Genomic DNA, 27,454 nt, shown 5'->3' with positions numbered 1-27,454 from the left:
GAAGGTTTAAGTATAGACCTTTATGTATATGGACATTTAGGATATGATAAAAATTATATTTCAAATAATTAGAGCAAACAAATTTGTTTTGATAACTGGTTAGGCATTTGGAAAATGATAAAATTGGGTTCATATGTTAAAAAGCCTTTTTAAATAGAGGCATTGAACACACACTCATTTTTCGAATTCGGTATTTTTGCTGAAAAATGATACTTAATTTATCTAACCTAGAAGTGAAAACATTAAATATGTAAAAGGTAAGTATATTTTTAAATTAGCTTTCATTTAGTGTTTCATAATGAGTATTACCTTGAACTGAATTTATCTCTGCCAACTAAAGTGATCTTATATTTTCTAGTTTTAGCGTGTGAGTAAATATTTATAATTTTTTAAAAGATTTTATTTATTTATTTGACAGAAGAGAGAGAAAGAGAGGGAACACAAGCAGGGGGAGTGGAAGAGGGAATGTGGGGCTTGATCCCAGGATCCTGGGATCATGACCTGAGCCAAAGGCAGACCCTTAATGACTGAGCCACCCAGGCACCCCTGTTTATAATTTCTTATATTAATTTTGCTATTTATTGATTACTAGCTCATTTTTTAAGTATTTATACCTGAATTATTCTGTAATGTTATTTAACTGATCGACTTAAAGACTCTGAATGAGATAAAATCTCTTTTTATTTTTCTTTTGAAATGATTACTCTAGGGGCGCCTGGGTGGCTCAGTCGTTAAGCGTCTGCGTTCTGGGATCGAGCCCCACATCAGGCTCCTCTGCTGGGAGCCTGCTTCTTCCTCCACCACTCCCCCTGCTTGTGTTCCCTCTCTTGCTGGCTGTCCCTCTCTCTGTCAAATAAATAAAGTCTTTAAAAAAAAAAAGAGTGAAATGATTACTCTAACTTGAACCATAGTTTTAACATGGAGTTTGAGATGCTCATGTATCTTTCTTTTGCTACAAAGAAAATTATAAACAAAGGAGTTTTAAAGTGTCACACAAATAGTATTTCGAAATTTCAGCTGCCTTGGAAATAGTCTCTTCTTAGGTTTTCATTACAGCATCCTCAGGAGACTGATGAAAAAAGATTACTTGAACCAATGTATTGTTTCCTCATCACCATGGAACCCTTTTCCCATTATTTTTTTCTCCTTCTCTGCTGGTTTCATATACACTTTCAGTCTTCTTGTTTTAAGTAATAGCTGTTCTTTATTGACTTATTTACTTAAATATCTATCCTCTATCCTTGAAACATTACCCTGAGTTCTTTTCATCTTCTTGATTGCTTCCTTACTTTGTAAATATATTTGTTATTGTACATATCACATTTTATTTTAATTACTTATTTACATGTCTATTTTCCCCTTAGACTGGGAACTTGTTGGGAGAAGTCTATGTCTTATTTTTGTATACTAATGTAATAATACTCAGTAACTGTTTAATGGATTAAGGATTAAAACTTTCTAAAATAATGATTATAATCCTACAGAACGTATCATGAACTGTATTATGTGAACTCATCAAACAATAGCTGAAAAGACTGCAGATACAGGAATTTAATTTTATCAATGTGTGTGTCAGCTTTCTAGTTAGGAAAATATACTAGTTAATAGAAGTTATGTAAAAATTTTCTTTCTACTTTTAGGAAAAACTGATAAAATATGCAACAGATAGCGAAACAGTGGAACCTGTTATCTCACAGTTGGTGACAGTGCTTTTGAAAGGTTGCCAAGACGCAAACTCTCAAGCTCGGTTGCTCTGTGGGGAATGTTTAGGGGAATTGGGGGCAATAGATCCAGGTCGACTAGATTTTTCAACAAGTGAAAGCCAAGGAAAAGATTTTACATTTGTGGTAAGTAATGGTAATTTGGAATGACAAGAAGAGTTCTCTGTCCTATTTGAATTTCTATATTTCATTTACAAAGAACAGGTTATCCTTAGTGGCAACATGATCTAAACTAGACAATTTAGTAACTTCAGAATTTATTCCTTAATAGTATTTGCAGAGGTCTGGAGCCAAAAACAATAAGAGTTGGAGCCCAGACTAGTGTGCTATGTTCTTTTTAAAAAGCTTCCCAACCTAATGATGACAAACAGTTAAAACCTAATTAATTATTTAAATATTACTGTTTCAACACTATTGCTAAGTGTTTTCATGGAAAACTGTTTTCATGGAAAACAGTTAAAACCTAATTAATTATTTAAATATTACTGTTTCAACACTATTGCTAAGTGTTTTCATGGAAAATTTCCCAGGGTGTCATAGTAGTAGTGAGTTTATAGAAAAGTTTCCATGGTCAAATGTGTGTGAGAAATCCTGTAAAACAAAATCAAACAGAATATCTACTGTATCATTTAATGTATGTGCTATGCACATCCAAGAGGAGGGTATGTTAAAATTATTTCTTGGAGTGTCTCAAGTGACCAGGCTGTCACAGCATGCAATTTAGGAAATGCTCTATATACAGTTTTCTTTTTAAAGGTTAAAAAAAAAAAAAAAAATGAGGGCCACCTGGCTGGCTTAGTTGGAAGATCATGCAACTCTTGATCTCATGGTCATGAGTTTGAATCCCGCATTGAATGTAGAGATTACTTGAAAATAAAATCTTTAACAACAACAACAAAACAAAAAGGATGAAAATTGTTGGAGCTATGCAAGAGTCTAATGATTCTAATATGCTTTATAAATAGCTTAGGTTTGGCTTCTTGGTTACAGACTATGTTTTAGTCTTGGTACCAAACTTAGTTTAAACCTTAATGTCCTTTCCTTTTCTAAGTTAAATTCACCTATGTAACTAAGTTAAATTAACCATGTAAGGCACGGTACAGCTTTAAAAAAAATTTATACACCTTATCCTTGTTGTTGTTTTTTTTTTTTAATTGAGACTGGAGTAGAAGATTCAAGCTTTGCCTTTGGATTATTGATGGAACTAACAAGAGCTTACCTTGCATATGCAGATAATAGCCGGGCTCAAGATTCAGCTGCTTACGCCATTCAGGTAAGAGTATGTATAGTCAGTACTGGCTTTGCATTACTGAATTCTAATAAGAAAGTTGTAAATCTATATGTTGGAAACTTATTTTTGTAAATTATCATTATCAAAGTTCATAATGATCATAATATAAGTTCATGATAACATTTCAGAGTACAGAAATGTACTCTCTTAACAGATTATTATAGGTACTTTGGAAATTTTTCTGTGTATTTAACAAACATATATGTCTTTTCCACCACACAAGGAGATCATATTACTTATGATGTTCTGTAACTTGATTTTCTTTTGTGTTCAATAGTCTGTCTTGGGTAATTTTCCATTTCAGTACATAGTTCTCTACTTCATTCTTTTCAATAACTTAATATTCAATATGGATGTACCATAATTTGTTTAAGAAATTTATTTAAACACATTTAGGATGTGTTCAATGTGTTGCTTTTTTAGAAATGCTTTAGAGAACATACATGTATTTCTGAGCACTCGAGTGAATATAGCAATAATGTAAACATCTAGAAGTTAGAATATGTTGCAGAGCAAGTACAGAATTTACATTTGATAAATTTTATCAAAAAAAGTTTCACCAGTTATACTTCTTTGACAGACCAGCCTTTTATCAAAATTTTTAATCTGTCAGTGTGACAGATGAAAAATAGTACCATTTTACTTTAATAGCATTTAATTATGAGAGAGGTATATCATCCTTTATATATTTATTGCTTTTTTTTGGTGAATTTTCTTTAGATGATCTTTGCCCATTTTTCTCTTGGTATAGATCTATTTTTTTATTACTATTTAAGACTTATTTGTATATAATAGAAATTAACCCTTTGTCAATCATACATGTAGTAAATATTTTTCCAGTTTGGCTTTCTTTGCCCTTTTTTATGATTATTTTTTCAAAAATTTATGTGTTTAAAAAAATTTTTCTTTGTTTTGTTAGATATTCAGGTCTGGAATTCATGGTGAGTGGTCTGAGTTTCAGATATAAATTTGGAGGTATTCATTATAGAGATGGTATTTAAAATTGTGATCCTGGATAAGATGATCAAGAGAGGGAGTACAGGTAAAAAGATTCTAGTAATTGAGCCCTGGGCATTGAGAGATCAGTGAGAAAAGGAGGGAACAAGGAAGAAAACTGAAAAGGAGCTGCCAGTAAAGTAGTAGAATGTGGTATTCCAGAAGACAAGAAAGTGTCTTTAACGGAGAGTGGAAGAATGAAATAGTAGCTGGGAAAGAAAGAGGAGCGAAGATAGGAGAAATAACAATATGCTTATATGTTGCTTGGGAACAATTCAGCAGAGAGGAGAATAGATGATGTAGGAAAGAATTGATGTAATGCTACTTTTAATAGGCAAAAAGATGTGGAATATAGTGTGCAAGTGGAGGGGTAGCCTTAATTAAAAACAAAAGCAATTCATCTGTAGTAAGAGGAGAGAAAGCATATGGGCACTAATACTGATAATGCCAGGCTGTGAGGATATGTAGGTGGAAGTTATAGAAGTCTCTTTGGATTGCTTCTGTTTTTTCAATGAAATATGAAGCAAGGTCTGCAACTGTAAGTATATTCGTCTTTTTAAGAGTATAAATGGTCCCCCCCAAAAAGAGAGAATTACTGATCTACTTGATTAAGAGGGTTTTTGTTAGTTAGAGTGACTTTTCCAAACATCAAAAAAAGCTGGCTTCAAACGAAATTTTCTTAATATTTTAAAGTTAAATGATAATGGGTTCTGAATATTTTTGTATTTGAACTTTTCATATACTTCCTCACTTTTACTAAACCTAAGTGTAAAATAAGTATTTTGCTGGACTGTGCTTAGATTTATAAATATTAGGAATACATCTATTGCATATGGTCATTGTCAGTGGAATTGGAAAGAAAAAGTAATTAGGTGATAGAAATTATAATATCCTAACAAATTTGTCTTGTTTTGAGTATTAGTATTAGAGGCAAAGATTTTTTTCTTCATTTATAAAATCTCAGTTGTATTATTTTCAGGAAAGTAAAATAAAACCATTTAATTTGGGGGCTTGAATAGTAAAATGGTCTTTAACATTTGCATGTTCTTTTCACAACTTCTTTTTTAAGTAAAACTCCCAGTGTTGGGCTTGAACTGACAACTCTGAGAACAAGAGTCATGTGTTCTACCTGCTGAGCTAGCCAGGCGCCCCTGCTTTTCACAACTTTAAGCTCAGTATTTTATACCTAGAATTCGAGATATCTTGAATTTTTAAAACTATTTTGGATTTGTAGTTACTTTCATTAAAATTCAGAAAAAATCAAATTCAAAGGATTATACTGCTGCGAATATAGATAGTTCCACTTTTTCCTTCAAATAGCTCTTAATCTTATATTCCAGTACATATTGTATGTGTAGAACACATATAATAGCTTTGTGTCATAGCTTTGTGACCTTCAGTAAGTCACCTAAATGGTTTTAAGCATTGAAATCGATGTCCTAATAAGCAAGTTTGCAACTCCAAAATTTTATAATTCTCTATATTTTAAAATTATTTTTGTACACTATTACGTATAGGATGTTGATGAGCATAAAGATTTATCTGCTTCACTATAGATTTACAAATGTAAATTATGTATTTGTAGGAGTTACTTTCTATTTATGACTGTAGAGAGATGCAGACCGATGGCCCAGGTCACCAGTTGTGGAGGAGATTTCCTGAGCATGTTCGGGAAATCCTGGAACCTCATCTAAATACTAGGTCTGTAAACTCATTAAAAGCATTTTTCTAAAATTGTTTTTAACTTTATAAAATTAACGTCACTTTTTAAAAAGTTTTATTTATTTTAGAGAGAGCAAGAGAGCGAGCATGTGTGGGAGTCATGGGGAGGGGCAGAGGGAGAGGGAGAGAGAATCTTCAAGCAGACTCCCCACTCAGCGCAGAGCCCAACATGGGGCCCAATCCCACAACCCATTAGACCATGATCTGAGCCAAAACCAAGAGTCAGATGCTTAACCAACTGAGCCACCGAGGCACCCCATAAAATTAATGTTATTTGTTATAACTTTTTAGATTAAAAGTATTTTCAGTAGTTTAATGTGTATTTTCCACTGTAATTATGCCTAGAATCTTGTCAAAATGAGAAGTACAGTCTGCTCATTGGTTAAGTTCTATAATTTTAAGTATTTAGATGAATTTATTGAAGCTAAAAGGATTGATTTTTTTTTTAATTCAGTCAGTAATACTTTGAAAGAATCCACTTTTAATTGAATGAGTTTAAGCTTTTGATAGGCATAATTAATACAGAAATGTTAGAGTTTAAAGCTAGTTCCAAAGCCATTAGTAACCTGAACTAGAGATTAGAGATTTCAACCCTCTGACTTCTCTTCATGAAGATATTTTCTCCCTCTTGTTTTTTTTAAAAAAAAGTACATTCTAACCTCTTTTTCAGTTTTAATAATTTTGTTAAGACTGAGTGAAATCTGGATGCCTGGGTGGCTCAACTGGTTAAGCATCTGCCTTCAGCTCAGGTCATGATCCCAGAGTCTTGAGATCAAGTCCTACATCAGGCTGCTTGCTCAGCAGGGAGCATGGTTCTCCCTCTGCCTGCTGCTCCCCCTGCTTGTGCCCTCTCTCTCTGACAAATAAATAAAATTAAAAAAAAAAAAAAAGACTGAAATCTATAATGTTATAAATTATTTCTAGTTAGAAACTATAAAGTACACTAGGTCACATGCTTATTAGATATGTGACTATGGAAAATTACTTTACTTCTTTGTGCCCTGGTATAGTGCCTAGCCTTGTAGTAAATTCTTTATAAAAGCCCTGAAATATGCATGCTTATTTGCTAGATACCTCTTTATATTTAGAAACCCTTTTTTTATTTATTTTTAAAGATTTTATTTATTTATTTGTCAGAGAGAGAGAGGCAGCGAGAGAGGGAACACAAGCAGGGGGAGTGGGAGAGGGAGAAGCAGGCTTCCCGCTGAGCAGGGAGCCTGATGCAGGGCTCTATCCTAGGACCCTGGGATCACGACCTGAGCTAAAGGCAGATGCTTAACAACTGAGCCACCCAGGCACCCCTAGAAACCTTTTATATTTAGAAACTTTTATGTGTAGAAACAGATGGGTACAGCTGGTAAACAGTAGGGCAATGGAGTGGGTAGAGAATATTAATAAGAGAGTTCTTGAAGTGAAGGACCATGAAGACCATGCTCGTTAAGGAAAGAAGTAATGAAAAGAAGGTATTACACATCAGGAGAGTTTAACAGAGTCAAGGGACAGAAGAGCTCAGTGATGGATAGCCAACGTGTTAGCATAAGTGGGTGAAAGAAATAGAAATTTAGGAAGCTAGGGCCATAGAGTAAGATATCTAAGTAGTTCATTTTGGAAGTGAAGACGTTTTTTTGTATTGGCAAGGGAGTCCTGATAAAGAAGTAGAGGAGGAAGTCATTTAAGAAGTTTTTAGTTTGATTAGTTGGTCCAGCCAGGCATTGAGTCACTCAGGGTGGTAGGACTTAGGGAAGAAAGAAAGCACAGAGATGTACTAAAGTTACCAGTGAGTTTGATATCAGTAAGTTTAATAGGTGCCCATAATGAGGAGTAGAGAATGATATGCCTGGGTGGCTTGAACCTCAAAGGAACAAGTCTTTCTTACACAGCGGTGGAGTTGGAAGGATCAGAAAGGAGCACTGAGGAAGAGGAGGAGGCAGACTCAAATCCTTTAAAGTACTTGGGGTATGTAAGAATGACTTTCCACCCCACTATTAACAAGGATATAGGAAGAGTAGTGTCTTTAACCATATTTTAGTGAAGGCAAGGCAGTAGTGGGGTAGTCACTGAAGGAGTTAATATAGTTTTTTATGTGTTTTATACTTAATTTATTAACAGATGGATATATGTATATTTTTTAATAAACAAACTTTCAAAATTACAGATATAAGAGTTCTCAGAAGTCAACAGATTGGTCTGGAGTAAAGAAGCCAATTTACTTAAGTAAATTAGGTAATAACTTTGCAGAATGGTCAGCATCTTGGGCAGGTTATCTTATAACAAAGGTAAGAGAACTCTGTTTAGAATTAGTTGAATGAACAGAAATTTTAAAGGAAACCAGAACATCTCTCTGAATGTATAGCGCAAATAGCAGGCATTGAAATATGTGTGCTTGATAGTGATAGAAATTTTTTGTAGACAGTGTTTACTAATAGTAACAATTTCTCTATTGTTACTAGTTTCTGGGTAAGAGGGTAATTGTTTTATCAAGCAAATTACTGTGGCCTTTGCAAAATGTCCATTACATTATGTCTGTTCATTTTACATTGTGAAATTATACTGTTTAAAAAAATGATAATGCTTTTTGAAGTTTTTTTACATAATAAAAAAGTTTTTTTATATAATAAAAAGATATACTATCCCTTTGTGGCTTCTTCTAAAAGAGGATACACTATCTGAACTTGCTCCAAAATAAAAACAAAGATTTTTAAGAAATGACACTTCATGAAAAAATAGAGATATTTCTGATGTTTTCCTATTATAAGATATTTACATGCCTGACAGTCAAAAATGTTCTATGTGTTCCAAGAAATGTTAAGACATACTTAAAATTTACAACTTTTGTTTTTAATTCACATTTCTGTTAGTGTTTAAAATTACTATTATAATTTTTATCTGATAATTTCAAGAAAGTTTTCAGGGTTTGGTTGGGTTTTTGTTTTTTTTTTTTTGTTTTTTGTTTTTTTTTTTTGGTGTTTCTGTTTTGTTTGGTTTTGGTTTATTTGTTTTTTGGAGGAGGCCGGCAGAGGAAGAGGGAGGAGGAGAGAGAAGCTCTTAAGGAGGCTCCGTGCCCAGCACAGAGTCAAATGTGATGCAGGGCTCTATCTCACGACCCTCTGAGATCATGACCTGAGCTGAAATCAAGAGTCGAACGCTTAGCCAACTGAGTCACACAGGCGCTTTAAGTTTCTTGTGTTTTTATGAACATACTGAAAATATATTATGTGAAATGTAGAATACCATTAAGTTAATTACTTCCAGATCTGGAATCTTTGATTTAGTTTAGTTTTTGGTCGTTTTTTTCTTGTTGTTGTTGTTTTTAAGTGAAGTGTTTGTATTTGAGAAGGAAAAAAAAAATCTTTAAATTTTAATAAGAGAACAAGTAATTTTGACAAATCTGAGGTTAGATCCTAACAATAAAATTTGACTCTAATACCAAGTAATTTAGTTTTTAATTTTTTTCCTGTAGTTAATTACTGTTTATTACTTATTAAAAATGTGAGTCTTATACTTAACGTACTGCCCCAGAGTACACATTTTGTTTACTTTACTCAACTATGTGCTCAGGGAGTTAATACACTGAATTTAATGTTAGCTAAGTAAAATACACTGAATTATGGAGGTTAATCTGTAACAAAACATGATGTATCCAAAAATTAACTAAGGGGGAAAGGCCATTTATGTTTAGGTGATTGACATTGCCTGCAGGGGTCAACAGCAGTTCAGGTGTTTTGAGATATTTAGTGGTGATTTGAAATCCATCTGTGGAAGCGTGCATGCCCCTCTCCATACAAGAATACCCACTCTGCAATGATAAATTATCTCATGTATGGTTTTTTGACGTTAATGAATAGACTAGAATGTATAAAATTACTTACTGTCCCTAAACCATTTGGGTTTACAGGTTCGGCATGATCTTGCCAGTAAAATCTTCACCTGCTGTAGCATTATGATGAAACATGATTTCAAGGTGACCATCTATCTTCTTCCACATATTCTAGTGTATGTCTTGTTGGGTTGTAATCAAGAAGATCAGCAAGAGGTGAGAGATATCATTTTATTTGGTTTCTGTTTGTCCAAGCATTTGTCCACTAGTAATTAGTATTAGAAAAGCTACATGTTAGGAAATAGAGATCAGGGTATGGCTGGCTATGTATGTACATGTCTAATTCTTAAAAATCTTTTTAACCTTTTATCTATTGAAAAATTATCCAATGCTTATATATGCCCCAATATACAAAGAACTTTTTGAAATAAAGAGTACATAAGAAATCACTGAGAGTGGTTTTTCCTGGTGCATAGTACTGTGGATTAGGTTAGGGGAAGGAGACTATTTTACTTTTTGTTTTATAATATTTTGTAAAGTTCCATTTTTTAACCACATACATATAACACTTCTTTTTTAAAAATGATTATTTTTTTAAAAAGATTTATTTACTTATTTGAGAGAGAGAAAGAGAAAACAGGACTGGGGGGAGGGGTAGAGGGAGAGGATGCCCAAAGCAGGGCTGAGCGTAGAGCCCAGTGCAGGGCTTGAGCCCACGACCCTGAGATCATGACCTGAGCCAAATCAAGAGCTGGATGCTTAACCGATTGAGCCACCCAGGTGCCCCCAAATGATTATTTTTAATAGCATAAATAGCATATTACTATGTTCTTAATGTAAATATTTGAATTATACAAGTAAAAGTGTACCCTTTGACTACCATTCCTGATCCCACATCCCCTGAGGTCATCACTGATATTAATTTAATATGTATATTTTCAGGGGTGCCTGGGTGGCTCAGTTGGTTAAGTGTCTGCGTTCAGCTCTTGGCATGATCCCAGGGTCCTGGGATCGAGCCCTGCGTTAGGCTCCCTGCTTAGCAGGCTCCCTGCTTCTCCCTCTCCCTCTTCTGCTCCCCCTGCTTGTGTTCTCTCTCGGTCTCTATCTAAATAAATAAATCTTTTAAAAATTTTTTTGATGTGTAGATTTTCAAACCTTTTTATTTTTTAATGCAGTTTGTTCTGTTTACGTTTTTTGATGGTATTGTAGGTATTCTGCAACTTGCCTGTTTTTTTAATTAACCAATATATATTTATTGAGCAACCCTTTTTTAAATTAATGCTGTATACTATAATCTTTCCATTTTGTAGTTGTACCATAGTTTATTGCCATAACACTGATTATTTCCAGTTTTTTTGTTCTTACGATGCCATGGTACGCATTGTAGTGATTCTTACTTGTGAAAGCGTTTGTGTATGTGTGTTTAGGGTGTATTCCAAAAAACAGAACCATTGGGTTATATGGTATATACATTTAAAGTTTTATTAGAGACTGCAAAATTATCTGTTCTGACTTACTGTTGCCTTAGAATGCTTGGTCTTACATGTCAGGTAATAGCAAAATGATTTACATGGCACATTATTAACATAAAATGAGTTCTTCTTAGGTTTATGCAGAAATTATGGCAGTTCTAAAGCATGATGATCAACATATCATAAGTACCCAAGACAGTGCATCTGATCTGTGTCAACTCAGTACACAGACTGTCTTCTCCATGCTTGACCATCTCACACAATGGGCAAGGCACAAATTTCAGGCACTGAATGCAGAGAAATTTCCACAAAGCAAATCAAACAGAGATAAAGTAGACTCAGTAGGTGAGTCATAACTTGTGTTTATTTTCTTCTCTTAATTATTACCCAGTTAGCTACTTCCTATATGAATTCTGTAATTTAAGCATTAGCTTTTTAAAGATCTATGTTTTCTTGCTTACCTTTTTCTCCCCTGAAGTAGACTTTTTGCTGAGAAAAAGCAAGAGAATTTGTAGTCAGAAAACCTCTCTTTAAATCCTACTCTCACTACCTTAGTCAAGACACATGCCTGATTTTTCTTTGTATAATATAGGATTAATATTATCTCCCTTAGAGTACTGAGGATTAAATGAGATGATGAATATATAAATTGTAAAATGTGAAATAAATGACATGTTAATATTGTTAATAACTGACCCCTCAGTGCTAAATCTTTTACTCCATGTCTCCTCAGTGTATTGTGTGTATTTACTATGTCCCCTCAGTGTACTATGTGTGTTTACACATACATATACGTACACACATATACATACATATATATATGTGTGTAGTAAAGTGTTCTTTATCCTTTTTCACTTACAAAATACTCTTTGCAATCTTTTTCACATGGAAGTTTTAAATTTCAAAAGAGCTGTTAATTTCATTTCATGGTCAGTTTTTTTTTTTTTTCTCCTTTCTATTCGTTTCATTCATTTTATTCTTTTGTTTTTCCTGTCTCTGGTAGTGTTTGGTATCCAGCAGTCTCTCCAAATATGCTTAATACACATTACTATATTACACCCTGCTATACCAAATATGTGCAGTTTTTTTCCTGTGATACTACAACTCCCCCACTAAGGTAACTAAAAGTGGACTCTCATTAGAGTTAAAAATGCCCCCTAGAATAGAAGCATTTGGTGAGCAGAATTATATTCATTCTGCTTCTGTATATCTCAGCTATTTTAATGGAAATCACGTGTTTTGCCCCCTAGACTTTGAGGCTAATTGAAAAAATTGAATGGTTAACAGTCCTTAAGGAGACTTTCACTTACGCAGTTCTCAGTTTCACTTACGCAGTTCTCCTCTTGTTCATAAAAATGGGGAAAGCACATACATTCCTATTGTTAAGCACAATAGTTTCTTTTTCTAAATGTTTTCGGACTTGCAAACAATTATCTGTGGGTTGTTTTTCTGAGGCCTTTGGCTAATTATTAATATATTTTCCATTGATTTAACAAGTTGATGTTTGTTCCTATTTCTGCATGTGTAAAAGGTTCTATAAAATGAAATACAACCTCTATCGCCATTCCTGCTAACATTAACATTACAAGGGAAATATTAGCTTTTAAGAATAACATTTGTAATGGTTCAAAAGTACAATATTTTTAACATTTCTCATAATTTGAATGATCTACAAATTTTGGAGTAATCAGGGACTTACTTTAAATATAATTGCTTTTAAATTTACTGTCTTATTTAAATTTTGAAGAAACTTATTTCTGTTTCCTATTCTCTACAAACTGTTATGAATTGCTACTAAAACTTATAAGTTTTAAATAAGAATTCATAAACTTGGACTGTCCTCATTTTGAAGTTTCCAATTTATGTCTTAGATTCTTGAAAAAAATTACCCTAAAGTATTTGTGATTTTACTTCAAAGGTACTTCTACTTTGAATTTTCATTAAAACAGTTGATATTGTTTATGTGGCAACAGAGGAAAAAGTAGATTGTTAACAATTCTAAACTTTAAAAAGAAGCTATTTCTGTAATTCTGCTTTTTACCTACTGTTACACTTTATCAGTGTTTTTATAATTATCATTAATAAATAACTCATCTTTGTTTCTTTTTTATCATCTTTATATCTTTTCAACATTTATACAGATTTTCTCTTTTTTTTAGTTTTTTTTTTAATTTAAATTTCAGTTACTTAACACACAGTGAAATATCAGTTTCAGGTGTACAATATTGTGATTTGACACTTCCATATATCACCCGGTGCTCATCACAAGTGCGCTCCTAATCCCCATCACCTATTTCACCTATCCCCCTTCTCCTCCCCTCAGGTAACCATCAGTTGTTTTCTTGGTTTGCCCCTCTCTCTCTTTTTTCCCCTTTGCTCGTTTGTTTTGTTTCTTAAATTCCACATATGAGTGAAATGATATGGTATAATACAGATTTACATTTAATCCTCACAACAACATTGTAAGGAAGGCAGGACAATACTAATATTTCCCTTTTATGTATGAGGAAACAGAAGCTCAAATAAGTTAAATATCTCCAAGTAAGGTAAGTGATAATGGTGGAGTTGGAGCAGGACTCCTCTGAGCAATCCTCTGGTAGTTACATTCTAAGTATTATACTCTAATACATTTAGATTAATTTATTTAGTGAACTAAATTGAATTTAAATAAATTAGAATTTAAATTGACACTTTTAAAATTTCATCTTGTATTCTTTAATCACTCAACTGTCTTTTTGTAATCTAGTATCTACTGCGGATTATGAAGACTATCAGAGTGTAACTCGTTTTCTAGACCTCATACCTCAGGATACCCTGGCAGTAGCTTCCTTTCGCTCCAAAGCATACACACGAGCTGTAATGCACTTTGAATCATTTATTACAGAAAAGAAACAAAATATTCAAGAACATCTTGGATTTTTACAGGTTTGAAATTAATACAGTAAATTCAGTGATGTTTAATATTGCCAGTCTTTTATGTTTATATTGTTCATTTTATTGAGTGTTTTAGATGCTGTGCTAGCTACTAGATATTTATGAGCACTTTAGCAGCTTACAGATTAGTGGGGAGAGATAAACGTCAGTTTGGTGTAAAGATATATATGTGCCCTGGGGAAAGGCACTTAAGTTTGCTCTGTGTGGAGTAGGGTAGGAGATGGGAGTGAGCAAGGGGTCAGTATGGGCTTCTTGGAGACAACGTCTAAGCTGGCTCTTAAAGCATGGGTGGTAGATAGGTAAAAGAAGGAGGTAAGATATTTCAAACAGAGGCATTTGTGTGAGGTTGGGAAAGAACAGGGTATGAGCTAAAGAGTAAAGTGTCAGTTTGGGAATGGCAGAGGAAAGATACAACATAAAGGACCTTTTAAGTGATCCAAAATTCTTAGAGGATTTGAACCAAGGAAGTACCATGGTCAGAATGGTATTTTAGCTAAATGACTATGGCAGTCATGGAGGGAGGCTTTGAAATAGCTGTGATGCAAGGGAAGCAGGCCATTGTTATTCTCATGAGAAACGTGGGCCTGAATTTGGGGTGGGCGTGCTGGTTATAACAGGAATCGGGCATGATAGTGCTGGTGAAATAATGGTTTAGGTGATAATATTTTGATTGTGTAGGGAAGGAAACAAAAGGGGAGGTGGGGCTAATATAGGGGGATTAAATAAGAGGTCAAAATTGGTAGACTTTTTTTTCAAGTCAAAAGCAAAAGGGAGTGAGAAACTGAAAAATTAGTAGCTTATAGTCTTCTTTTTTTAAGTTTTTATTATATATTTAAATAATCTGTACACCCAAAGTGGGGCTCGAACTCACAGCCCTGAGATCAAGAGTCTCATTCTCCTCCTACTGCGCCATCCAGGCACCCCGGTAGCTTGTAGTCTTTGGATGAGTATTAGCCTTCTCCTGTGTTTATTTTTCTCCTTGTCTAGCTTTGAGTCTATTGTTCATTATTAAAATCATTACCTTACAAAGATGTTCACCCTTGTCTTTCTCCCTCTGTGTGATACTCACTTTGTAAAATAACATTCTTAGATAAACTCACCCATCTGCCTTGCCAGTGTCTGCATTTAAGCAGTTGGCACATTGCTGGAGAAACATCACAGTGGATTTTTAACTGCTTTTACTTTAAGTTTATAATCTGAGACCTCAGCAGTACTCTTTAATACTACCTTCAGTAGATCTGTGTTCCTCTAGTAAGCCTGCCTTCCAGCTCTTCAAGATGACTGTTTTTCTCATTTCTCAGCTTCTACCTCACTTACTCTCAACTAGTGATCTGGTTTTGTTATCATTGAGAAAATGGAAGCCAGATGTCCACCAGATTTGAAAATACACTGGCTTCTGTACCATATCCTTTTTTTCTTGTCTTCTGTTATTCCTTAGGAAGGATCCCTTCCTGTCAAAATTCAGTCCATCTGTTTGTGTTCTTGATTTCAGTCCTTCAATATTCCTGCTTTCTCTAGTATCAATAATTTATCTTCCTCAACCAGAGTATGTAGACATGGTCTGGTATCGACCATCTTAATTTTTAATAATTCCCTTGGTCTTATATTCTCCTTCAGATACTGCCCATTTCTCTGTCTCCCTTTATAACCAGTTTTAAAAGAACTGTTTATCTTCTCTGTATTCACTTTACTTCCCATTCATTTTTTGACCATTCCAACAAGATTTCTTTCTCTATTTCACTGATACTACTCTTGCTAAGAAAATCAGTGGCCTCCATGTTACCAAATCCAATAAATGTTTCCCAGGTCTCATTTTCTTAGTCTCGCAGAATCATGTGACCTCTCCTTTTTCATTAAGACATTTGCTTTTACTTCATGGCTTCTGGGATATCACATTGTCCAGCTTCCTGTTAACTACTCTGGTTTCTCTTCTCAGTTTTATTTGTTAGTTCTTTCTCGTAATATAGAAGTACTCCAGTCTCCTTCGCTGTCCCCATTTCCTCCTCTCTCTCTTTGTTCATTTACTGAATCCTGCCCTTTTCCCCTGCCTTTAAAGAACATCTTTGTGCTGATTGCTGCCAAATTTTTATCTCCAACCTGAATATCCCCTTCAGTTGAAACTCAGGTTTGAGGTATCTCAATATCAATATATTAAAATACTTATTTAAAAATTTTGTAATACTTATAAACTGTATTCAACAGAATTTATCCTAAGTGGATTTAAAGAGCTTTCGGGACCTTGCCATTCTTGGTAACTCTTGTTATCAATAACAATTACTAATGTAGATTTGTATTTAAGTGGAACAAAGTTGTTAAAAATAATAGGATGCCTGGAAATAAGTTTATAATTTTACTGTGAAGTCTGCCTTGAAGCAAATACTTACTGTTGCTTTGAGAAAAGTTCTCATATGCTCCTTTCACATAAACTGGTGGTTTTATAGTATTATTTCTAGTTGCGTGTTTTTCTCTTATTTTATCGTTTTGTTACGGTTGAACAAAGAAATTGTATGCTGCTATGCATGAACCAGATGGAGTGGCTGGAGTAAGCGCAATTCGAAAGGCAGAACCATCTCTCAAAGAACAGATCCTTGAACATGAAAGCATTGGCTTACTGAGGGATGCCACTGCTTGTTATGACAGGGCTATTCAGCTAGAACCAGACCAGGTAAGATAATAAATGAAAGGCTACATAATAAAAAGGCCCTGAAGTAGGAACTCTGGAAATCTTAGTTTCAGTACTGTCTCCACTAGTATCACAATGTGTCTAGAAAATAGTTAATCATGTCTGAGCTTGAGTTCCTGATTGATAAAAATAGAGATGTGAGATGATCTCAAATATCCCTTCAGTGCCAAATTTCTGTGACCTTAGAAATCCCCCAAATGAATGAGGTTTGTTGAGGATTATATTTATATTAAGCTGTGTGTCCAGTTACTCAGATGTATACAATTTTAGTTTGCAATAAAAAGTAAAACACATATGTCAATTATTTAATAATAATTGTGATTCCCTACAGCCTAGGAAACATTTTCAGATTTCAAATGCCCCCTACCATCATCTGTGAATTTCTGAAATGGTCCCTTAGAATCACTGAGCTACAATTATAATGGGGGTATGTTAATATAGCTCATGTTTACAAGGACAGAAAGGGAGTTTAGAATTATTGATTTATAATCTTGGCTTAGATTCTCTCTAATCTTGGGATATTGCTTTTTGTTGTATTTGACATGTTCATTTTCTCAGAAGCTCAATGTACACAGTCTTCATTTCTCACAATCTTGTTTTCAATTTTATTTTATCTTTTAAAGCATTTCATAGATTTTTGTTTATTTTTTTTTAAGATTTTATTTATTTATTTGACAGAGAGAGAGACAGCCAGCGAGAGAGGGAACACAAGCAAGGGGAGTGGGAGAAGAAGAAGCAGGCTCCCAGCAGAGCAGGGAGCCCCATGTGGGGCTCGATCCCAGGACCCTGGGATCATGCCCTGGGCTGAAGGCAGACGCTTAACAACTGAGCCACCCAGGCACCCCTTGTTTTCAATTTTAAAGAATACTGTATAATCCTGTATAAGTTTTTAGTTACTAAAGCCCTGAATCTATATTAATGTTACTGTGAACTTTGAATTTTAATTTTTGTGTGAGAATTAGTATTGCCAATAATCTTTAAACAAAATATTAAAGAGTACTCCTTACTTTTATATTTGATTTGAACCAAAAATTAGACCGAATCTGGAAAAAATAATAAATTCAGTCTGAGAATATTTTAGGTTATGTATATATATATATATTTATTTTTTAAGATTTTTTATTTATTTATTTGACAGAGATAGAGACAGCCATCGAGAGAGGGAACACAAGCAGGGGGAGTGGGAGAGGAAGAAGCAGGCTCATAGTGGAGGAGCCTGATGAGGGGCTCGATCCCATAACGCTGGGATCACGCCCTGAGCCGAAGGCAGACGCTTAACCGCTGTGCCACCCAGGCGCCCCTATAATTTTTAATATTCACATGTGTGAAGACATTGTTGGGGGCTTTGCCAGTAGGCCAGGCAAGTCAGTTGCTGAACTAAGGATAGGCTCAATGAGGCAAATGGTACTTTTTAATGAATATCAGTTAAACTGTCTTTGTTTTCCAAGGTATATTTGAAATGATAATTGCTGTTATAAATATTTTCAAATTTCTAGATCATTCATTATCATGGTGTAGTGAAGTCCATGTTAGGTCTTGGTCAGCTGTCTACCGTAATCACTCAGGTGAATGGAGTACATGCTAACAGGTAATATTTTTTAAAGAATGATTTTCTTTTGTTATATCTGAATGGGAAAATTTTAATTAGTGAATTGGGTTGACATAACATTTATTGAAGAAACGAAATATTTTTTATGTTTTCATGGTGTTGGAGATATGCAACAAAAAATATTTTTTTCTACTTTGCCATAAGTTGATGTAGCACTTAACAGCTTATCTTCTGTCCCAAGAGTCACCCTTGAATTATATTGGCTTTAAGACAGAAACCTTCCCAAGCTCACCTGCTACAAGTGAGGCTCATAGGAACACTTCCAAAAAGTATCGAAGCTCTGTCTGCATTATCAACACCAGTTATTTTCTGTGTTGTGGAGGGGGAAACCTTGTGACTGGTTTATAGAATACCACTCCAGACTGTGTGGGTTGATTTTTCCCTAAAGGATTGATAAAAATGAAAGCTGCCTTCTTTCCTAAAGAAAATGGGTTTGTTATAGCAAACCAAATGATACAAAAAAGCAGTACTTATGTATGACAAAGATTAAGGCTGCACAGTTCTTCTGGTCTGAGAAATAACTGTGGAGGTTGATTCTGCTCTTGAAGCTGCCTTGCTCTGAGAGCTAAAAGACTTACTTCTTGATAAATTTACCAGATGTCAACTGACTATTCTGGGCAGTGAGATCTGATCAAAAGGGATGGTATCCCAGTTAACCAAAGAGCACACTGGCCACCGTTTTTAGTTAGGACTCTCAAAACAGTTCTTCCGAGTATAGTTTCTATAAATTCCCAGCAATGATTTGTAAAGACCACAATTCTATAATGTTTGAGAGCAGAGAAACTCACTGTTAATCAGATGGTTTCACAGTGGTGGAATTCATGAAATGGGGGAGGAAGCTTTGCAGAGGCAGAGAAAGAATGGTTATATGTTTTAGATGTTTCTCTAGGTTAGTTGAGAGACCTTATAAATAAAGTAATTTGGGAAGGTTTGTCACGGGTCAAGCCTAGGTGTCAAGTTTCCTAATTATGTATGCTGAACAGTTAGACTCCTCTTGTCTTCTTTCTGGATCTAGGGTACATAGGGCCTTTTGATCTTTGAGCTCTGAAAAGGCAAGTGTCAATATTCAGTCAAGATTGCTCTTTCCTATTGAATCAAATGGTCGTGTTTTCCTTGGGGAGAATATTTGCATTTAAACAAATATTTCTCCAAAATTGTTGACTATATTACTATTTTTAATCTTCCTATTTTTCTGGATAAGTTCTCACAGCCTGATCTTCATTGTGTTTTAGTACTTGGTGTAATGCTTAGTATGGAACATCCCCTCTAGATAGCAAATCCTGCTAATTCTACTCGGATTTTTATCTTAAAATTTTGATATTTTTGGCACCTGGTGATAAGCTTGTAAAATTATTCACAACTGGACTTCAGAAAACTGTATTTCTAGTGCATTTCTTTTAGCCTTGTTTTGAACAGTTTTTAGAAATTAGAGGGTATTCAGTATTTATGCTGCTGTTTTAGATTTTTTTGTAAGTAAAAAATTCACTCACGTATTACATTTTTTAAATGTAAGTTAAGCACACAGCTAATTTTACAACTGCACTTTGTAATTACCCAGGCATTGATTCTATTCTAATATATGGCACAATTTAATTTGTTAAGGAATGGAATTTTTAAATGGCCCTTTTAGAAGTAATTATTGAAAAAAATGTTTTGGGGGAATGGAAAGATTAACAATTGAGGGGTTATTTTGGATAGAGATAACTGTTTTGTATCTAAGTACAAAAATACAATATAATACAATAAATAGAGTAATAAATAAATATAGTAAATAGAGTTCTAAAACAATGAAAAAAATCTCTGAATGCCACTTTAAATAAAGTTTGGTTGATATTGGCTTCTCTTAATAGGTCTGAATGGACAGATGAATTAAACACATACAGAGTGGAAGCAGCTTGGAAATTGTCACAGTGGGATTTGGTGGAAAACTATTTGGCAGCAGGTAAAATTACTTCTTAATATATAAGCAGTTTTAATATGCTATAAATATTCAGACTTAAGTAGCTAAGTAACATCTATAATTAATCTTTCAGCTTGTTTTATAATTGCCTTGTTTAGTTGTTCAAAGTAGAATGAAACCATCTGTTCCAGTATCTCTGCTGACCATTTTACCAAATGAAATAAGGCTTGTTTTGGGGCCCTATGGCATTCCTTGACTCTACATTTATTTTTCAGATGGGAAATCTACAACATGGAGTGTCAGACTGGGACAGCTATTATTATCAGCCAAAAAAAGAGATACCACAGCTTTTTATGACACACTGAAACTAGTGAGAGCAGAACAAATTGTACCTCTTTCAGCTGCAAGCTTCGAAAGAGGCTCTTATCAACGAGGATATGAATATATTGTAAGGTATATGGGGGTTTCCATCTTTATATTCCTGGTGTGTAACTGTCTTCTGACAGATTGGAACATTTGGTTAGTAAATAAGCAATAATATATTTGGTATCATGTGTATCTACACACAATGGCTCTTTTATTCCTTTATCTCGCAATCACCTTAATAGTTTTTTAATTTTGTTTTGTTTTTTAAGTAATCTCTATGCCCAGCATGGGGCTCAAACTCACAACTCAATGCTCTACCAACTGAGCCAGCCAGGTGCCCCTCACCCTTTAGTTTTTAAAAAATGTTCTAATATATATCCTTTTCATTGGAAAGGCAATTATGAGACTTCTAAAAAATAAGAATATCTTGTATTCATCCTTTTGTTACGTCATATTGTACTTGCTCTATAACTAACCTAAGTCGTGTAGACATGTACTGTGCCTGACACTTTGGTGCTCAGTACTTGTTAGTTTCCTCTCCTCATTTAGAAATGCATTTGACATTTCCTGCCCCAAAAATGTAGGCATTACACTAGTAGAAAGGAAAATTAACTTTTAGAGATAAGGAAGAAAATGATGAAAAACATTTCAGGTCTGTTAGTTCACCTGAGGAAATTAATAGATGTTATAATTTTAAAAATAAGTAAGAACTTTTTCTTTTTAATTTAGAAGAATTTACTATAATTTGTATTGGCCCCTTTGGTAATAGTTTAATGAAACTGTAAGTTGGACCACTGAGATTAATTCTCTTCTGTAGCTACTCAGCTGCGTCCTTGAACACTGAGTCATAGACACTGAGTATAATAAATGGAAAAAAAGCTAGTGTGAATGTGTCGTGAGTATTTCCATCATTCTTAGAAAAAATAAAATTGCATTATTTCACAATTTTTTGCTGGCATCTACTATGTCAGGCCCTCTTACAGAAGCACCAGCAATATATGCAGATATTTCTGTTGATTTATAATGGATCCATATTTTTTTTGTTGTTACATATGTAATAAAATTTGTTTTCATACACTTGAATTTAGTTTTATATACTCTTCTCCAATTTAATAGGAATTTGGGGACCATAGCAAAGCACCAAACGTTTAAATCAACCTAAGTTGTGTTTTATATCCAATTTAAAAAGATAAAAATGTTACTGTTTATATTACCAAGAATATATATTGGCTGAAGTTCTTCCAAAGGCTTCACATTTCAGATTCTTCATGGCTAATTTGAGTATGTACTTTGTATATGAGATTAATAGGGTGAATATGATAACATTTTAACATAGGCTCTATCTCTCTTCAGATTGCACATGTTGTGTGAGTTGGAGCATAGCATCAAACCACTTTTTCACCAGTCGCCACGTGACAGTTCCCAAGAAGATTCTCTAAACTGGGTAGCTCGACTAGAAATGACCCAGAATTCCTACAGAGCCAAGGAGCCCATCCTGGCTCTCCGGAGAGCTTTATTAAGCCTCAACAAAAGGTTTTTCACACTTCTTTTTTTTTTTTTTCATGTCAGCAATCATGAATTTACTATTACATTTGCATATTACTTGGGAGTATTTATCTTTCTTAATTTTCTCTTTGAATCTATATTTTTCTATTATCAATTGTCAAAGCAATACTATGTAAGTTGAAGTGAACCTACAACTTGAGAATTACTTTTATATGCAATATATCATTTTTTATTGTTAATGTATCTGGGAGAGGTACAGATATAAGTCAGTATTAGAATTTTCATAGACTTGTAATTGACAAAACTTGAGCACGCTAAGAAGATTAAATCAGATTTTTAACAAATTAATCTTCTTTGATTTCTTTGAAATAGTATATTGAGAAGGTTCCATTTCAAGAAGAGATATTTTTAGTTAAATTGTTGAATATACTTAAAAATGCTCTTTCCCCCTGTTTTTGTCATTTTCATTTAGACCAGATTACAATGAAATGGTTGGAGAATGCTGGCTACAGAGTGCCAGAGTAGCTAGAAAAGCTGGTCACCACCAGACAGCCTATAATGCTCTCCTTAATGCTGGAGAATCACGGCTTGCTGAACTGTATGTGGAAAGGGCAAAGTGGCTGTGGTCCAAGGTAATGGCCAAGAGAACATCATGTATATATATATATATATATATATATATATATATATATACACACACACACACACACACACACACTCACACTCACACATATTCTGTTGTAGATTATATACTACCTATCAATGCCTGACTAAGAGATGATCCCTAATCTACTTTCAGAGTCATTTTCTGTCATCTTTATCATTTTATCATAATTTAGAAGAAACCATTCCTTCTTTCCTGAAGTCCCTAAACATCTTTTCCATTTCAAGATTAAAGTGCAGTTCTTTCAGTTTTCATCTGTTTTCCCTTTTTTTTTTTTTTCCTTGAGAGAAGCAGCCAATTTTTACTTTGTTTTTACCTCCTGTATATATACAGGGTACATGTAGTAGACACTCAAAAGTATTTGTTAAATGAAAATAACACTGTTCCAAACTTCTATCCTTGGCAGATAATTAGTCCGGTTTTATTGTCAAGATTAATTTCTGATCTAGCCTATCAGGAAAGGCTTAGCATAAGAACAGAAGTCCCCAGCAATCCCCAGATTGAAGCAATAGTAATGAGAAAGAAGCTTTTTGAGTATCTGAACTACCTGCAAAGATTACGCCCCAGATTTAAATGGTTATTACTTACATACCTCCTTATGTTTGCCGCCAGTCTGGAATTAGTAGTAAGCATAGCATGTTCTGAAATTGACATTCAGCAACTGTTGCTGGTGCCATCTGTGATTGTGGAGGCGAAAGTAATGATTCAGCTTATACTTGTCAGTACCTGGTCTTTTTCTAAGCTCGTCTAGTCTTTGTCTTGTAATACCTTAAATTCAGTATGTTCAAAATGCAGTTCATCCTTTACTATTCAATGACTGCTTCTCATATATTCTCTGTTTCTCTAAATAGGACTCTGTTGTATCCTCTCATCTAAGACAGAAATCTGGGTATCATTTTGAACTTCTTCCTTTTCCTCATTTTCCACATCCAAGTGGAGACTACATTTTCCCTAGAAATATCTTCTTGATTTTCTTTTTTCTTAAGTAAACTCTGCTTCCAACCTGAGTCTCAAACTCATGACCCTGAGCAGGCTTGGGGTGTCTGGGTGGCTCAGTTGGTTAAGCTTCTGACTCTTGATTTTCAGCTCAGGTCACAGTCTCAGGGTCGTGAGATAGAGCCTCACACATGCGCTCTCAAAAAAAAAAAAAAAAAAAGTTGCATGCTCTACCAACTGAGCCACTCTAGGTGCCCCATCTTTTGATATTTTGTTACAAACTTCCAGTTATAAAATAAATAAGTCATGGTGTAATATACAGCATGGTGACTGTAGTTAATAATACCTTATTGCATATTTGAAAGTTAAAAAAAAGACAACTTTCGAATCCTCTCTCATTTATCTTTGCTGCTTTCATTCATGCCCTTAGCATTTATAGCCTCTAATAATATTAATAGCTTTTTTTTTTTTGAGTCTCCCTATTTCTCTGGGCACATGACTGCAGTTCGTGGTCTTTCTAAAATGCACATTGAATCATGTAGCTCCTCTGATTAAAATCTTTTGAAGTATTCTTCATGCCTTTATGATTAAGTCTGACCTCCAGAAAGTATACAAGGCTTTTTCTGATCGAGTTCCAGTCTGTCTCTTCAACTTCATTTATCACTCACTGTCTCGTAAACCCTTAAGGCTTTGGCTAAAACCAGACTACTTGCCTTTTCCAAGTAGAGTTATTATTCCTTTTTTTTCCCCTCAACCTTGAGATTAAGACCAGAGGAGCTGAGATCAAGAGTCAGACGTTTAACCAACTGAGCTACCCAGGCGGCCCCAAATTATTATTCCTTTTACCAAGAATGTCCTTCACTGGATTCACTTCCAGGAGTATTGCTACTCATTCTTTAAAACCTAATTCAGGGGGCGCCTGGGTAGCTCAGTCGTTAAGCGTCTGCCTTCAGCTCAGGTCATGATCCCAGGATTCTGGGATCAAGCCCTGCATTGGGCTTCCTGCTCAGCAGGAAGCCTGCTTCTCCCTCTCCCACTCCCCCTGCTTGTGTTTCTTCTCCTGCTGCCTTTCTCTCTGTCAAATAAATAAATAAAATCTTTAAAAAAAATAAAAATAAAAAAATAATAAAAAATAAAACCTAATTCAAATTTTCCTCATTTGGTAACTTTTCCTGAGTGCTGCTCTCCTCCAATTTCCTGTATCTTCATGTATATTTAGGAGATTCCCTTCTTTGTGCTTAATAATACCCATATGTATTCCTCTGTTAATAGCTTTTAGCATTGTGTTGCTGTTCTACATAGTCAATTTCCTCACTTAACTATGAACTTTTTTAAGCCAGATATTTTTATTTACTCGTGCTTGTTTATCCCCAGTCATCTACATATATCTTCAGTTCCTTGTACTTTGACTATAAAAATGAGTGAATGAATGAATATGAGTTCTACATGAAATGAAGCGATGCTTCCTTTTTAGGATTATACTTTCATAGGAGGGAAATGAGAGACGAATATGAAATTACAAAGATTTATACATAAAACATACTTAATGGACTTAAAGTACTAATAATTTTGTTTTTCAGAAAACAGAAATAACTTAAAAGACTTGTTGCCTTTTTCCTTTTAGGGTGATGTTCATCAGGCACTAATTGTTCTTCAGAAGGGTGTTGAATTATGTTTTCCTGAAAATAAAACCCCAACTGAGAGTAAGAACATGTTAATCCATGGTCGAGCTATGCTACTAGTGGGCCGATTTATGGAGGAAACAGCTAACTTTGAGAGCAATGCAGTTATGAAAAAATATAAGGCAAGTATATGTATAATGCAGTTTCATTAGAAACTCAATCTTTTTTTTTCTTGAAAATGTATAAAATGATTTTATTTTATTTTATTTTTTAAAGATTTTATTTATTTGACGGAGCACAGGGGAGCAGCAGACAGAGGGATAGGGAGAAGCAGACTCCCTGCTGAGCAAGGAGCCAGACATGGGGCTCTGTTTACAACATCAGGCTCTGCACTCAGCATTCGGAGTCTGCCTACGACTTTCTCTCCCTAGGGGCGCCTGGGTGGCTCAGTCGTTAAGCGTCTGCTTTCGGCTCAGGGTGTGATCCCAGAGTCCTGGGATTGAGCCCCGCATCAGGCTCCTCCGCTGGGAGCCTGCTTCTTCCTCTCTCACTCCCCCTGCTTGTGTTCCCTCCCTCGCTGGCTGTCTCTCTCTGTCAAATAAATAAATAAAATCTTAAAAAAAAAAAAAAAAAAAAGACTTTCCCTCCCTCCAGCACCTGGGTGGCTCAGTTGGTTAAGCGTCTGCCTTCAGCTCAGGTCATGATCCCAGGGTCCTGAGCCCCACATCAGGCTCTCTGCTCAGCAAGGAGCCTGCTTCTCCCTCTCCTGCTGCTGCTCTCCCTGCTTGTGCTTTCTTTTGCTCTCTCCCCCACTCTTTGTCAAATAAATAGATAAAATCTTAAAAAAAAGAGAGAGACTTCCTCTCCCTCTCCCTTTGCCCCTCCTCCAGTGTACTCTGATCTCTCAAATAAATAAATTTTAAAAATATAATACATATATATACATACATATATATACATACATACATGTATATATATATATATGTATGTATATGTATGTATATATATATATATATTTTATATTGTACTAAAGGGCAGTAGTAATGAGGCAGATGTATATATATATATATATGTATGTATATGTATGTATATATATATATATATTTTATATTGTACTAAAGGGCAGTAGTAATGAGGCAGATCCTAAAGTCATACTTTGTAAGTTTCACTCTCCCAGTTGGAGAGATCTGAATTTTTTCTAACTTTTGAAGCACACAAAAACTCACTAATTCTTCACAGCAAAATTTATAGCAGATATTCCAGGTCTTTCATCTCTTGCACTGACGCCTGGGTTGGAGGAGGAGGGAGAGTTGCCCTCATGATACCAAAGTTAGAATCTGATTATACTAGCTACATCCCTAAAGCTATGTCATGATGGCATAAGTAGCCATGAGGAATAGTTTTTTTTTTTGTTGTTTTTTTGTTTTTAGAAAGCTATGTCATGATGGCATAAGTAGCCATGAGGAATAGTTTTTTTTTTTGTTGTTTTTTTGTTTTTAGAAAGCCTGCGTGCCTGGCTGGGGCTGGGAGAAGGGCAGAGAGAGAAAATCCTGAGCAGGCTCCATGTTCAGTGAGGAGCCCAACATGGGCCTTGATCCCACGACCCTGAAATCACCACCTGAGCCAAAATCAAGAGTTAGATGCTTAACCCACTGAGCCACCCAGGTGCCCCTAGGGATAGTCTTTTTAATAAGTGGTGTTGTATCATTTGGTTATCTTATAGGAAAAAAAAGTCAAATTTGACCGTCACACCATTAAAAAGGTAAACTTCAGGTAGATTCTGGATCTAAATGTGAAAGGCAAAATGATAGTTTCTAAAGCATTGTATTCTAAGAGAATATCTTCAAACCTAGAAGTAGGTCAGGACTTCTGAAACAGACCAAAATGACCAACTGTAAAAGAAATGATTGATAAATTTAAATATATTAATAATATGAATTTCTCGGGGGGCGCCTGGGTGGCTCAGTCGGTTAAGCATCTGCCTTTGGCTCAGGTCATGATCGCAGGGTCCTGGGATCAAATCCTGCATCGGGCTCCCTGCTCAGCGGGGAGCCTGCTTCTCCCTCTGCCTGCCACTCCCCCTGCTTGTGCTCTCTCTCTCTCTGTCAATTAAGTAAATAAAGTCTTTTTTTAAAAAATAATAATACGAATTTCTGTTCATGAAAAGATACCATTATGAATGTAGAGGAAAGCCATAGGTTAGAAGGTACTTGCA

At 34.8% G+C, this 27,454-nt stretch overlaps 1 protein-coding gene across 4 annotated transcripts in view; it reads left to right on the top strand.

Annotated features, from left to right (window-relative positions):
- The window catches only part of ATR (ATR checkpoint kinase), a 103,644-nt gene that overhangs the window by 49,007 nt on the left and 27,183 nt on the right, over positions 1 to 27,454 (top strand). For all 4 annotated transcript variants that reach the window (XR_015727884.1, XR_015727885.1, XM_045791917.2 and 1 more), the window contains 14 exons: positions 1,641 to 1,847; positions 2,881 to 2,994; positions 5,594 to 5,709; positions 7,886 to 8,006; positions 9,626 to 9,763; positions 11,154 to 11,364; positions 13,766 to 13,944; positions 16,454 to 16,618; positions 18,133 to 18,224; positions 20,096 to 20,187; positions 20,421 to 20,598; positions 21,865 to 22,044; positions 22,490 to 22,649; positions 25,242 to 25,421. Coding sequence is in view for 2 of the 4 variants with exons in the window: in XM_045791917.2 (XP_045647873.2) it covers positions 1,641 to 1,847; positions 2,881 to 2,994; positions 5,594 to 5,709; positions 7,886 to 8,006; positions 9,626 to 9,763; positions 11,154 to 11,364; positions 13,766 to 13,944; positions 16,454 to 16,618; positions 18,133 to 18,224; positions 20,096 to 20,187; positions 20,421 to 20,598; positions 21,865 to 22,044; positions 22,490 to 22,649; positions 25,242 to 25,421 (2,133 nt within the window). In the remaining 2 variants the exon portion in view is untranslated. The remainder of the gene's footprint in view (positions 1 to 1,640; positions 1,848 to 2,880; positions 2,995 to 5,593; positions 5,710 to 7,885; positions 8,007 to 9,625; positions 9,764 to 11,153; positions 11,365 to 13,765; positions 13,945 to 16,453; positions 16,619 to 18,132; positions 18,225 to 20,095; positions 20,188 to 20,420; positions 20,599 to 21,864; positions 22,045 to 22,489; positions 22,650 to 25,241; positions 25,422 to 27,454) is intronic.

The sequence above is a fragment of the Ursus americanus genome, chromosome 20, assembly GCF_024610735.1.
Source record: "Ursus americanus isolate L20-20 chromosome 20, mUrsAme1.1.p, whole genome shotgun sequence".
Taxonomy (NCBI): domain Eukaryota; kingdom Metazoa; phylum Chordata; class Mammalia; order Carnivora; family Ursidae; genus Ursus; species Ursus americanus.
The sequence above is the reverse complement of the archived record's forward strand: the minus strand, read 5'-3'. Positions and strand labels throughout refer to the sequence as shown.